Source organism: Diadema setosum, chromosome 13, assembly GCF_964275005.1.
Source record: "Diadema setosum chromosome 13, eeDiaSeto1, whole genome shotgun sequence".
NCBI classification, from domain to species: domain Eukaryota; kingdom Metazoa; phylum Echinodermata; class Echinoidea; order Diadematoida; family Diadematidae; genus Diadema; species Diadema setosum.
This window is the reverse complement of record NC_092697.1, coordinates 24,961,130-24,973,337: the sequence shown is the minus strand read 5'-3', so window position 1 is coordinate 24,973,337 and position 12,208 is coordinate 24,961,130. Positions and strand designations below refer to the sequence as shown.

Sequence of the window (12,208 nt, the reverse complement as noted above, 5' to 3'; positions counted from 1 at the left end):
ATTCATACTACATGTATTTCACATTACTAATACTACGATGTAATAAGAGATTCTTGAAAACAACACTGTTGTTCATATTCCCCAAGAAGTAAAGGTAGATGGCGCTATAGCAAAACACACATTCATAGCACCCTCCCACCGCAAAAGCTCGACGTCAAAGGTCATGTGTGTATGACTGACATGGGGATACAATCCCCAATCATGTACGTGTACTGGTATCGTATGCAGCCGCCGGGTCGTATGTGTATCATGCATGCACAGCATACTAGTATTCCGTGTATTCGTCTTGATAGCGCCGGTATTTGGTGATACAGAAATCTGGCAGGGACTTCAATGATCTGATGAATGTAATCCCATAATTATGCCGGAGATATCTTCGAACATTTTACTGAACAAGTTTGTTGCTTTATAATGTCTGATCTGTTTAGATCTGCTTTTGGGCTCCTCGGGGGCCAAAGTGATAGGGGGAGTGAATTTGTTGGACAGCAAGTGGAACTCGGCGAGACCAAGTTGCGAGTGAAGCGAGTGATTGCTGAGGGTAAGAGAACAGGACTCAATAATAGACGGGTCTAACGTTAGAGTTGAAGCACTGTTGTTTCGTGTTCTTTTGTTTTGTCAGACAAGGCTGCATGCTGCCCAGCAATTTGCCACTTTAATTAAAGGGATCATATAGTTTTGTTTGAGACCTAATTTCAGGTTTCTAACATTTTTGGGTGAGATAATGAGAAACCTCTTAACGAAATATGAAACAGCATGTACGGTAGCCTAAAATTAACTCCATGAATTCAACATTTAAATTTATTTGATGAAAATTGGTTTTGAAATGGCTGAGATATCCAAAACAGAGCGATTCTGAAAGTGTGGGACCCACACTTTTTTTTTTTACGATCGCTTTGTTTTACTTTGTTCTTGGATGTTTCAGTCATTCCAAACCCAATTTTCATCAAATAAACTTTGAATGCCTCTGACTCTGAGTCTTAACGTTTATTTAATAGAATGGTATGCTCTCTACTATTTCATAAGTGTTTTCTAGGTAAATTTTATATCGCAAAAAGTTAAAAGCCCAGTTCTCATCTCCACCAATACTGGATTACTGCACCATCCCTTTAATGCCGGTATCACTTTACACGTGTACATATCAGCCGTTGCTGGTCATACACGTATATAATCCAGGCCAGGGCAGGGGGACCAGCACAGCAGGGCAGGTAGCTACACGCAGCCGTTGTAGAGACAGCGGCTGCACCTCTATTCCTTCGCAGACGTTGTCATTTTTCAGTGTGGTTGTGCGACTCCTCCATGAATATCTTTATTAATCGTGGAAAACTAAAATACACAGAATTATCGTAATCTGTGATAATCATTCAATAATCGGTATGCGATTTTTTGTTTAATTACGTCAAAAACTCCCCGAAATCTGTGGCTGAAATCAGGTCTGTAAACGTCCTTATTGCTTCACTCCTCATCTGCGTGTTATTATGAATGGCACTCACTCTCGTATAGTACTACAACGTACAAAGTAGGTAGTCGGAGAGGCGCCCTCTAGCTCTCCGACTACCTACGTTGTACGTTCGTTGTAGTATACGAGAGTGAATGCCATTCAAATAACACGCAGATGAGGAGTGAAGCAATAAGGACGTTTACAGACCTGATTTCACCCACAGATTTCGGTGAGTTTTTGACGTAATTAAACAAAAAATCGCATACCGATTATTGAATGATTATCATAGATTACGATAATTCCTTGTATTTTAGTTTTCCATGATTAATAAAGATATTCATGAAGGAGTTGCACAACCACACTGAAAAATGACAACGTCTGCGAAGGAATACAGGTGCAGCCGCGTCGCTTCGCGACAGCGGCTGCGTGTAGTTACAGGGCAGGTAGCTTATTCAACATTGCTAATGCTAGCATTGACATGGTTAGAGTCTACCACTAACGTTAGTACCCGTTTGGGTTACAAATTCAGAATTTTACAGAATTTTTTTTTTTTTTTCATTCTATGTTTTCACTTCAGTCAGCTTCTCTACAATGTGTACAATGCAGGCCTAATTTCAAAGCAACTTTGGTCGTAGAAGATCTAACGTTATATCTAAAAAATGAAATTATTTATTGCAAGAAACATCGTCATTGTCAACATGGTCAAGTGCAAGCCAAAATAACGAATAAGGGCCTAGATACCTGGCAGTTTTAGGCGCGCTACTCATTGTTTAACATTATTCGTTATTTGTAGAAACTATGCGTACATTACTATAACCTGACCAGACGCCATGCACGGAGCATGCGTTACAGGGACTTAGCTGTGTATATAGTAAATTATGCGTACGGGGTACATGTGTATTCCTGGCAGAGGCGCACATTCTGCTGAAAATAGTATCACCTGAACCTTTGGATTTGGTCAGAAGCAAATGCAAAGTTCAGCCCTAACTTGATATCAGGCATGTACATGTAGGTGGATTAAAAATGTCGTGCAATACAGTACATACATGTACATGGATGTACATGTATGAAGTACAGCTAGGGTACCGGTTTTCGACACTTTAGCACATTTCTTGTTTACCATCAATACTGCACCGTTTTACCTAGGAATTTCGATATGAAGTTGAGCTACAAAGGCCAAAAATGATATGCCTTGAGGGAATTCCCATTTGAATGCACTCGTGTTCAATTTTTAAGCGATTCCGCTCCCCGTCACTGGCATTAGATTTCGACACCCAGCATCATTTTTCGACACAATCACAGCGCGCATCACACATAAATCACATGGCGCGTACAGTACGCGTACACTGCATTGTGGATGCAAACCAGCAATCATACCAGCGCAAGAACTTGTTGTTTCCTCTATAACGTGTCTTAATATGGGAATGTCGAAATCTGGTGCCACATTCTCAAAGCCAACGCTTTCTAGAAGTTTGCTTATTTATCACGAAATCAGCCATGAAATTACTAAAGACGATTATGAAATCGAATATCAGGTTTTGGCAAACAGACTGATACTAAAGTAAGATAACCGGCATGGGTGAATTTCATTTTACGGCGATGTATACAAAATGCGTCATTGTTTTGAACCCCTAAAAATGGCTGACATCAACATTTCTGCTGACACTGTGTTGCTTTTCTTCTAAATATTCTACCGTCGGATTATGATGACAAGTGACAAACGGTGTTTATATAAGACTAGAAATGTGATTGACAACTTGGTTGATTGCTGAAGTCAGACATTTGTATTGAGTATGAAATTTGATAAGAATTATCTGCTGGGTGTCGAAATCTGGGTCCTGTCGAAAACTGGTGCACTAACGGTACCTTTGTACATTGTACAAGTTTGTAAATTTGAAATTACTGGTACTCACTGGTAGTGAAGCAGTTGCAAGTGCCTGATTTAATCTACATGTAGGCATGATTTGTCAACAGAAATGAGTTGAGAGGAAATAAGGAACAAGTAAAAGTATCAATCAAAGTATAGGTATCAAGATATCATCTTCTATATCCGTCTATATAATTTCAGTATTCTTGATAGTGATTTTTCCCTTTTTGTCCCCGCCGAACGAGTTCGAGCAGGGGACTATGAAACGGGCTCCGTACGTGTATGTGTCCGTGCGTCCGTGTGTCCGTCCGTGTGTGCGTCCGTGTGTGATCAAAATCTTCAATTTGCTACTTCTCTGTCATTTACGAGCCAATTTTGCTTCTGTTTGCTTTATATGATAGCACTACATGGGAGCTTTGAAACTTCTACACAGAATTTCAGTTGTGACATTTGACCTTGACCTTTGACCTATATAGTACATTTTGCTACAAAATGCTACTCCTTCACCATTTCTAACCCGATTTCGATTCCGTTTGCTTTATGTGATGGCACTAGGTGAGGGCTTCAAAACTTCTACACAGAATTTTGACCTTTGACTTCTTTGACCTTTGACCTTTGACTTCTTTGACCTTTGACCTTGATTTTTTACCTATATTGTACATTGGCTACAAAATGCTACTCCTTCGCCATTTCTAACCCGATTTCGATTCCATTTGCTTTATGTAATGGCACTAGGTGAGGGCTTCAAAACTTTTACACAGAATTTTGACCTTTGACTTCTTTGACCTTTGACCTTGATTTTTTACCTATATTGTACACTGGCTACAAAATGCTACTCCTTCGCCATTTCTAACCCGATTTCGATTCCATTTGCTTTATGTGATGGCACTAGGTGAGGGCTTCAAAACTTCTACACAGAATTTTGACCTTTGACTTCTTTGACCTTTGACCTTGATTTTTGACCTATATTGTACATTGGCTACAAAATGCTACTCCTTCGCCATTTCTAACCCAATTTCGATTCCGTTTGCTTTATGTGATGGCACTAGGTGAGGGCTTCAAAACTTGTACACAGAATTTTGACCTTTGACTTCTTTGACCTTTGACCTTGATTTTTGACCTATTGTACATTGGCTACAAAATGCTACTCCTTCGTCATTTCTAACCCAATTTCGATTCCATTTGCTTTATGTGATGGCACTAGGTGAGGGCTTCAAAACTTCTACACAGAATTTTGACCTTTGGCGTCTTTGACCTTTGACCTTTATTTTTGACCTATATTGTACATTTTACTACAAAATGCTACTTCCGGCGGGAACATTGTATATTACGCACCGCATAATTTCTACTTTTCCTTGTTTAAACAGCTGCTGTTTGTACTTTGTATTAAAAAGATAGTGCCACTGAAACTGAATCACATTTTTTTTTTGCAGGGGCAAGGGGCACAAATTAGTTTCAAATACATATAGTGCAATTACTTAAACATTTTGTAATGCCAATAAGAGTCGTAATCATATGATAATTCATGCCATGTTCTTGTCTCCCCATTTAGGTGGCTTTGCTTTTGTGTTTGTTGCTCAAGAGAGCTCTACAGGAAAGGAGTTTGCTTTGAAGGTATGTGTGTGTACATCATTTTGTGCAGAAGGACAAAATTCTAGTGAAAAGGTGCCTTTCAGTGAAAGTATACAGTGTATAAGTGGATCATAAAAATGAATCTAAGGAAGCATGATTGAATGTCTTTAAACCTAGAAAATTATTTGTGACCTATCTTTATGAAATGTCTTTTTGTCACAAATCACAGGTTCTCTGATTTCATATCGAAAATTGTGAAATTCTCCAGAACCTAATCTTCAAAGTGATGCATACAGAATTTGTTAAACCCATGTCCCAAGATTTGCTACAGAAATTGTAAACAATTGTAAACAAAACAAAACAAAACAAAACAAAAAGCAAAAAGAAAAGAAAAGAAAAGAAAAACAAACAAAAAAGCCAAACCTAAAAAAAAAAAGTTTTGAGAAAATCAGTTTGAAGTTCAGATGCAGTCAAGCATGCTGCAGATAACCATTATCCTACACATACATTGTATTTGTAACTCAATTGTTTTTGTGCCTCATGCATACAGAGGTTTCTACACCATGCATTTTCATAATGCTTGCCCTATGCATTGCTTCCAACTCAAGTTCTATGCCATATATACTCGCACTCGCTTAAATTTCTCCCATGGGAAATCGACCCCAAGAATGTCCTGTCCTAGGGAGAGCTAGATACAAATGGTTGTTACAATCATGTGATTCATGTTTCAGCCAATCAGTGACCAGTTGGTATTCTGACTATTGGTAATGATATTTGTTGTCAGCAGCAATGGCTGATAGAAATTGTTGTAATGGTTTTGGAAATTGCAGCATCTACCATATTTGTAGAACCCACTGCAACAATGAGCAGCTTTTTATACAAAGGTAAATTTTTGTGGTAGATGCCCAAAAGCCACAAAGCAACTCCATTAAGTGGAAAATGCAACATCAAATTCAGACCTAAAATAAGTGAGGTATGGACTCTTCTAATCGCTTTTATGAAACAGTGATGTACAATGTAAGTTGCAAGCACATGATACTCAAGTCATTATTCAAATTACATGTAGATGAGGTGATCAAGTCATGGATTCATAAGTTTGTGGTTGACCTGTACGTAAACAAGAAAGTTGTAAGATGGTGACAACATCATTTTACGTGCTGTACGTACTGTATGTCAGTAGTACCTTATTAATATTCAATTTCATGAAACTTTATTCCATTTGGTTTGCTATACGTATTGTGCATTTTACTATATAACCCACTTTATACCAAACTGTAGGGGCCTACATAGTATTAAAATCAACTGATATATGGAATTGATTTACCAGATACCCATTTAATTTGTGACAGGGGAATTCTTCCATCTATACTGGAGTGCTCTAAATAGATTAGCCATTTCAAAAATATTCATTTACACTCTCTTTATTTGTTTTATTCTGTGTACATGTACACGTGTATATAGTTGTGATGTCTTTATTCATGTGAAAATATTGTGAACATAGTAACATCCATCCTTGATATATTTCAGTGAAAGTTGCTGTGTGAGATACAAATGTACAAGTTAGATTTTGATGTCACCATGAGCTACGAGATATACGGCTGTTCTTCGATTTTTGTTTTCCTTTGCTGAACAAGTGAAAATTGTTGTGAATTACAAGTGTACATGTGTACATGTATGTGGATATTTTCTGTTGCATAGAACCCAGGGCTCTTTTAAGACACCATCAGTATTTTTCTTTTCTTTCTTTTTGTGTGTGTGAGAAGATGTGTCCTGACTTCGTCCAAGGTGATTGATTATTAATGTTGACCCCACATGTCATGTTCCAGACTTGTCTTTTTTCTCTGAGACATAAAGAGGATGTACTGTTCAGCAATTGTGTAGTCGAATCTGACTGAAACAGATTTGGGTAAATTCTGACTGAGCCTATATAAGGGGGGGGGGGGGGGGACCTGCAGCTACCAGCAGCATGTTGAAAGCAGTAATTAAGGTGGGGTCAGATGCCTCGAGGCATTTGTTGTTGCCAAGAAATTTTCAGTGTACAGTGTTGTTTTGCATTTAACAACAGAAAAACAACTTTCAACCTGACAGCAAGAGTAGGTTATTTGTACACTACGTTATCTATCTAGAGATTGTAACAGTATGCACCATCAATCATGTGCTTTTAGTGCCAATGTTTTCATGCCCTAACCTTTATTGTCCCCGCCGAACGAGTTCGAGCAGGGGACTATGAAACGGGCTCCGTACGTGTGTGTGTCCGTGTGTCCGTCCGTGCGTCCGTGCGTCCGTGCGTCCGTGTGTCCGTCCGTGCGTCCGTGCGTCCGTCCGTGCGTCCGTGTGTGATCAAAATGTTCAAAATGCTACTCCTTCGCCATTTCTAACCCGATTTTGATTCTGTTTGCTTTATATGATAGCACTACATGGGAGCTTTGAAACTTCTATAAAGAATTTCAGTTGTGACCTTTGACCTTGACCTTTGACCTATATTGTACATTTTGCTTCAAAATGCTACTCCTTCGCCATTTCTAACCCGATTTTGATTCCGTTTGCTTTATATGATGGCACTAGGTGAGGGCTTCAAAACTTCTACACAGAATTTTGACCTTTGACTTCTTTGACCTTTGACCTTGATTTTTTGCCTATTTTGTACATTGGCTACAAAATGCTACTCCTTCGCCATTTCTAACCCGATTTCGATTCCGTTTGCTTTATATGATGGCACTAGGTGAGGGCTTCAAAACTTCTACACAGAATTTTGACCTTTGACTTCTTTGACCTTTGACCTTGATTTTTGACCTAAATTGTACATTTTGCTACAAAATGCTACTCCTTCGCCATTTGTAACCCGATTTCAATTCCGTTTGCTTTAAGTGATGGCACTTGGTGAGGGCTTCAAAACTTCTACACAGAATTTTGACCTTTGACTTCTTTGACCTCTGACCTTGATTTTTGACCTGTATTGTACATTTTGCTATTAAATGCTACTCCTTCGCCATTTCTAACCCGATTTCGATTCCGTTTGCTTTATGTGATGGCACTAGGTGAGGGCTTCAAAACTTCTACACAGAATTTTGTCCTTTGACTTCTTTGACCTTTGACCTTGATTTTTTACCTATATTGTACATTGGCTACAAAATGCTACTCCTTCGCCATTTCTAACCCGATTTCGATTCCGTTTGCTTTATGTGATGGCACTAGGTGAGGGCTTCAAAACTTCTACATAGAATTTTGACCTTTGACTTCTTTGACCTTTGACCTTGATCTTTTTACCTATATTGTACATTTTGCTACTAAATGCTACTTCCGGCGGGGACATATATTACGCACCGCGTAATTTCTACTTTTCCTTGTTTCAATTCCTTTGCAGAGACTCCTGGCCAATGATGAAGAGAAATCAAAAGAGATTCTTCAAGAAATAACTACGCTTGTATCCTTTCTTTGATGAAATGCTTATTTGCCGTGTACATTTCTTTTTGTTTTTGTGGCATACATGTACGTTGTATGTTAACTGAGTCCTGGAGATGAGATATCATTAATCATGTAATTTGTATGATAAAACAATTTAAACTAGAAATTTATAAGTGCTGTGATTATAACTTTTACTACTACACATGTACATGTACATGTACATGTATACATTTGGCACCCCTAACAACAAAAGCAACAACAACAGCAGCAACATTGACAACAACAATAAAACAAACAAATAAACCCAGCATTAAAATATAATTTATGTGTTGTATCATGTATTGTATGACACATGAGTTGGTGTGTCCTTTCATCTTATAGGACTTACAGACCCCATTTTGAAGTGTGTATTCGCATTCTGTGGAACATGATTCGAAGAACAATTTTCACACATTTTTTGTGCATAATTCTCTTTTATCTTTGCAAGTTTGATGTAAAATACTTCGAAAAATCAGCATTTGATTGTGAGAGAAATGGAAAAAGAAATGCAATGATTGTTAAGAAAAGTGAGCAAGCAAAAGTTATTATCAGCCATGGGGAGATCCCATGTTGCATTATGAATACATGTAAGAGTCAGGCAATTTGATAGCCTTGCAAGGACATATGAGATGCCTTGTTTTCAGGAATAGAGAGATCCCATATACCAGTAATGACATCACGTGTATGGAAACTGCCCACTTTTGAAAGTGATACCGTTAGTATGAAATACATTATAGTACAGTATTCATCGCATAATCGGGACAGGTTGGGAGTAGCAAACACGGCCCCTTTAAGCGGGGTGCCCGATTTCGCGATGAGCACTCACCATACACTAACGGCATACGACATGTACATTATGTAGTGCACACACACACAAACACACATGCATACTGACGTACTGTACATGTACATGAATACACAACCACGCTACCCCTCGGCGCGACCCTCTAGCTGTCCCTGCATTCTCGCAATGATGTAGAGTAGTCGCAACCGGGCTCTTCTTCTGTCACCTCTCTTCGAACACAAAATATGTGGATTAAAAGCTAGCACTTTCTTAAACATTCGTAGAATTCTTGGACACGTAGGGCGTTCTGTATAAATACATATCCACAAGTTAGGCCCTACCATGGGAAATGATTACCCAGAACTGATGTGGGAACGTCAATGAAAAGTCCTTCAATCATTCAATCATCACGGCTTGATTGTTTACTTGCCGCAATCACTGCACTGTACATGTGTTGTAGCGATCTGGCTCGCCATATATACACATGTACAGAAAAGCGAAGGCGGGCAGCGAGCTGAAATGTACGTGTACTGGATGGACGGAGGTCAAGACACACCAGTCCGAAGCTTGCTTTGTAAGTTTGATGTAAACGACAACTGATAGGGAATCTTTGAAATATTGTTGTGGTATTTTGGTAGATTTTTTGTGTAAAATATCAACAAAATCAAAGATCGCTTGAAGAAAAATTGTCCCGTTTATCAGAGGTCCCCGCCCGATTATCCAGTGAAAATAACGTGCATTGGAAATGTTTCTGGGAAGCGTATGTCATTTAAGCGAGGTTCCCGATTATCAGATGCCCGATTATGCGATGAATACTGTATATTATTCAAATGTGGTTCTACAAAGTATAGAACTGCTTAGTTGGAGTGGTGATGTTAGGATTGCTCTGTCATACACGTGCACACTCGCATGGGGATTTATGTATCCTCTTGATTTTATGTACAATCGTGGGTGTGTGTGTGTGTGTGTGAGTAAGCCACACAACTGATACTCAGTAGTGTTTAGCGCTTTTTCAAATTTCTGCATGGTCTGTGCAGTATATGTGAAGACTAATCCTGGATTAAACCGCTCCAGCACTGCACATGACTGTGGTTAATCCTACCACGTGTAATCCCACCAGGAGGGAGAATGCTGTGGAATGGGATCAGTAATCCCGGATGATGGGAACCATGGTCTATTTAGTCCATGGACCGATAGCTCTTTTGTCTGGGGAGAGGCCTTTAAAATGTACATATTGTACACATCAACGTACCAGGTAGTCGGAGCATAGTGAAAGCAGTTCATAGACCTGACCAAAAACAAAAGATTAATACACTGTATGTGCAGGTCTAGAAGTTGTTCATTGCACATGCTGTCATTAGTGATATTACCAACTGCTGGACACTTTGCAAAACAAGATTAGATTCAATATTTCAAATAATTATTTGCATGTACCTCTATATTGAAGATTTGGTGCCTTTGAATATTTCTACAGATAAATGGTGCTATATAAATGCTGTTTCATCATCATCATCAAAATGCAAAAGACATTTCATAATTGGCATACATGTCAAGTTAGGTGTCTATGTGCTCCAACTCAGGAAAGTGTATCAGATTTAGTAAACTGCATTGTACAATTGTAGGTACATTGTACAATGTATGATGGTGATGCGTCTGAAGGCTATACGCTTGCAACAATAAGTGACTTTTGAAGATAAAATGTATTTTGTCCATTGGCAAACATCAATTCTAACATGTGAGAGTGTTATACTGTATACAGTGAATATGTCACAAGGTTTTTATTTTTCGTGAATTTCGCGAGTCAGCTGCTATTCGCGAAATTAAAAACACGCAAAAATATTGACTCTAATGCCGATATGAATGTGACAAATATGCGTACATTTCTCTGTTCAGTACAGGACTCCACGATTGCGAATTTAACCACTCGTGAAATTGTTGGGAAGTCCCGATTTGCAAAAATTTAGAATCGAGAAATATATGGCGTATACAGTACTTGATTATGCTTTAAATTAACCACATTAACTCTACCCACAAGGTGTTTGAACATTGACAGGGCACTGCACTTTTGGTCAAAAGCCTTTGCAGTGGTCGGTGGTCAGAGGTCAATGTAATGGTCATGACCTCATTCCATGTTTGCAGTTCCCATACTCAAATTACATTTTATTAGTAGACTCCTCCACACATAAATGCTTATTGTGGAGCAGTAACATTTCTGATTGCATGTTTGGCCAAATGTTGGTGGGAATCAACATGATTCACACAGTAAATTGCTTGAATTGGACTTCACTTCACAGCTCTTTGAATACCAGATGTTTGGGAAAATCTGTCACAAAGTCAAGTGCTTGGAAACAGCTATGTGTTTGGACCTTTTCTGCTTTCCACAGATACACTTGTTAGTCATAATGGAAAAGAGACAGTAAGTTTAGAAAACAAAGGTTAAGACATTTGTTTTAAAAATTGATGTGAAAAAGAACTAGATATGGTTTGTACAAACAACCAACCCCCCCCAAAAAAAAAAAAAAAAAAAAAAAATGATCACACAAGTGGCATGGATGCCTAAAGTTCCATTCTTTGCAAGAAATGTTGTTAGAACTTGACCATCCACCGTCAATCAGAAAAGACTCTCTGGACACCCAAACATCGTCCAGTTCTACTCGGCCGCCTCCATCGGCAAGGAGGAATCGGAGCATGGTCAGTCGGAGTACCTGCTCCTCATGGAGCTGTGTCCAGGCGGTCAGCTTGTGGATGTGATCAACAGTCACCCCGCCCCCTTGAGCTGCGATGATGTCCTGCAGGTGTTCTACCAGGCTTGCCGGGCGGTGCAGCACATGCACAAGCAGACCCCTCCTGTGACCCACCGGGACCTCAAGGTGAGCCCCCTTTTATGTTTGCTGACCGCATCACTTACAATGTACATGTACTTGTAATGTGTGATGTGTTCCTGGCAAATTTGGAGACTTGGAATGTCAATTAACTAGCCCAAATATTTATGGAAGGGACTAAACGGCTTAATTATATCATTGTTTGCTGCCAGGAGAGTATTCAAGCTTGAATGCTTCATTGAGTATATTGGAATTTCTTTACTTTCTGTGTTATTTCTTCG

The 12,208-nt window shown here is 39.0% G+C and overlaps 1 protein-coding gene across 1 annotated transcript in view; it reads left to right on the top strand.

Moving 5' to 3' along the window:
• The first annotated feature begins 317 nt into the window (after window positions 1–317).
• The window catches only part of LOC140237290 (cyclin-G-associated kinase-like), a 29,740-nt gene continuing 17,849 nt past the window's right edge, over window positions 318–12,208 (top strand). Inside the window, exons 1-4 of the mRNA XM_072317232.1 lie at window positions 318–538; window positions 4,858–4,919; window positions 8,242–8,301; window positions 11,721–11,975. Coding sequence (XP_072173333.1) covers window positions 412–538; window positions 4,858–4,919; window positions 8,242–8,301; window positions 11,721–11,975 — 504 coding nt within the window. The 5' untranslated portion in view covers window positions 318–411. The remainder of the gene's footprint in view (window positions 539–4,857; window positions 4,920–8,241; window positions 8,302–11,720; window positions 11,976–12,208) is intronic.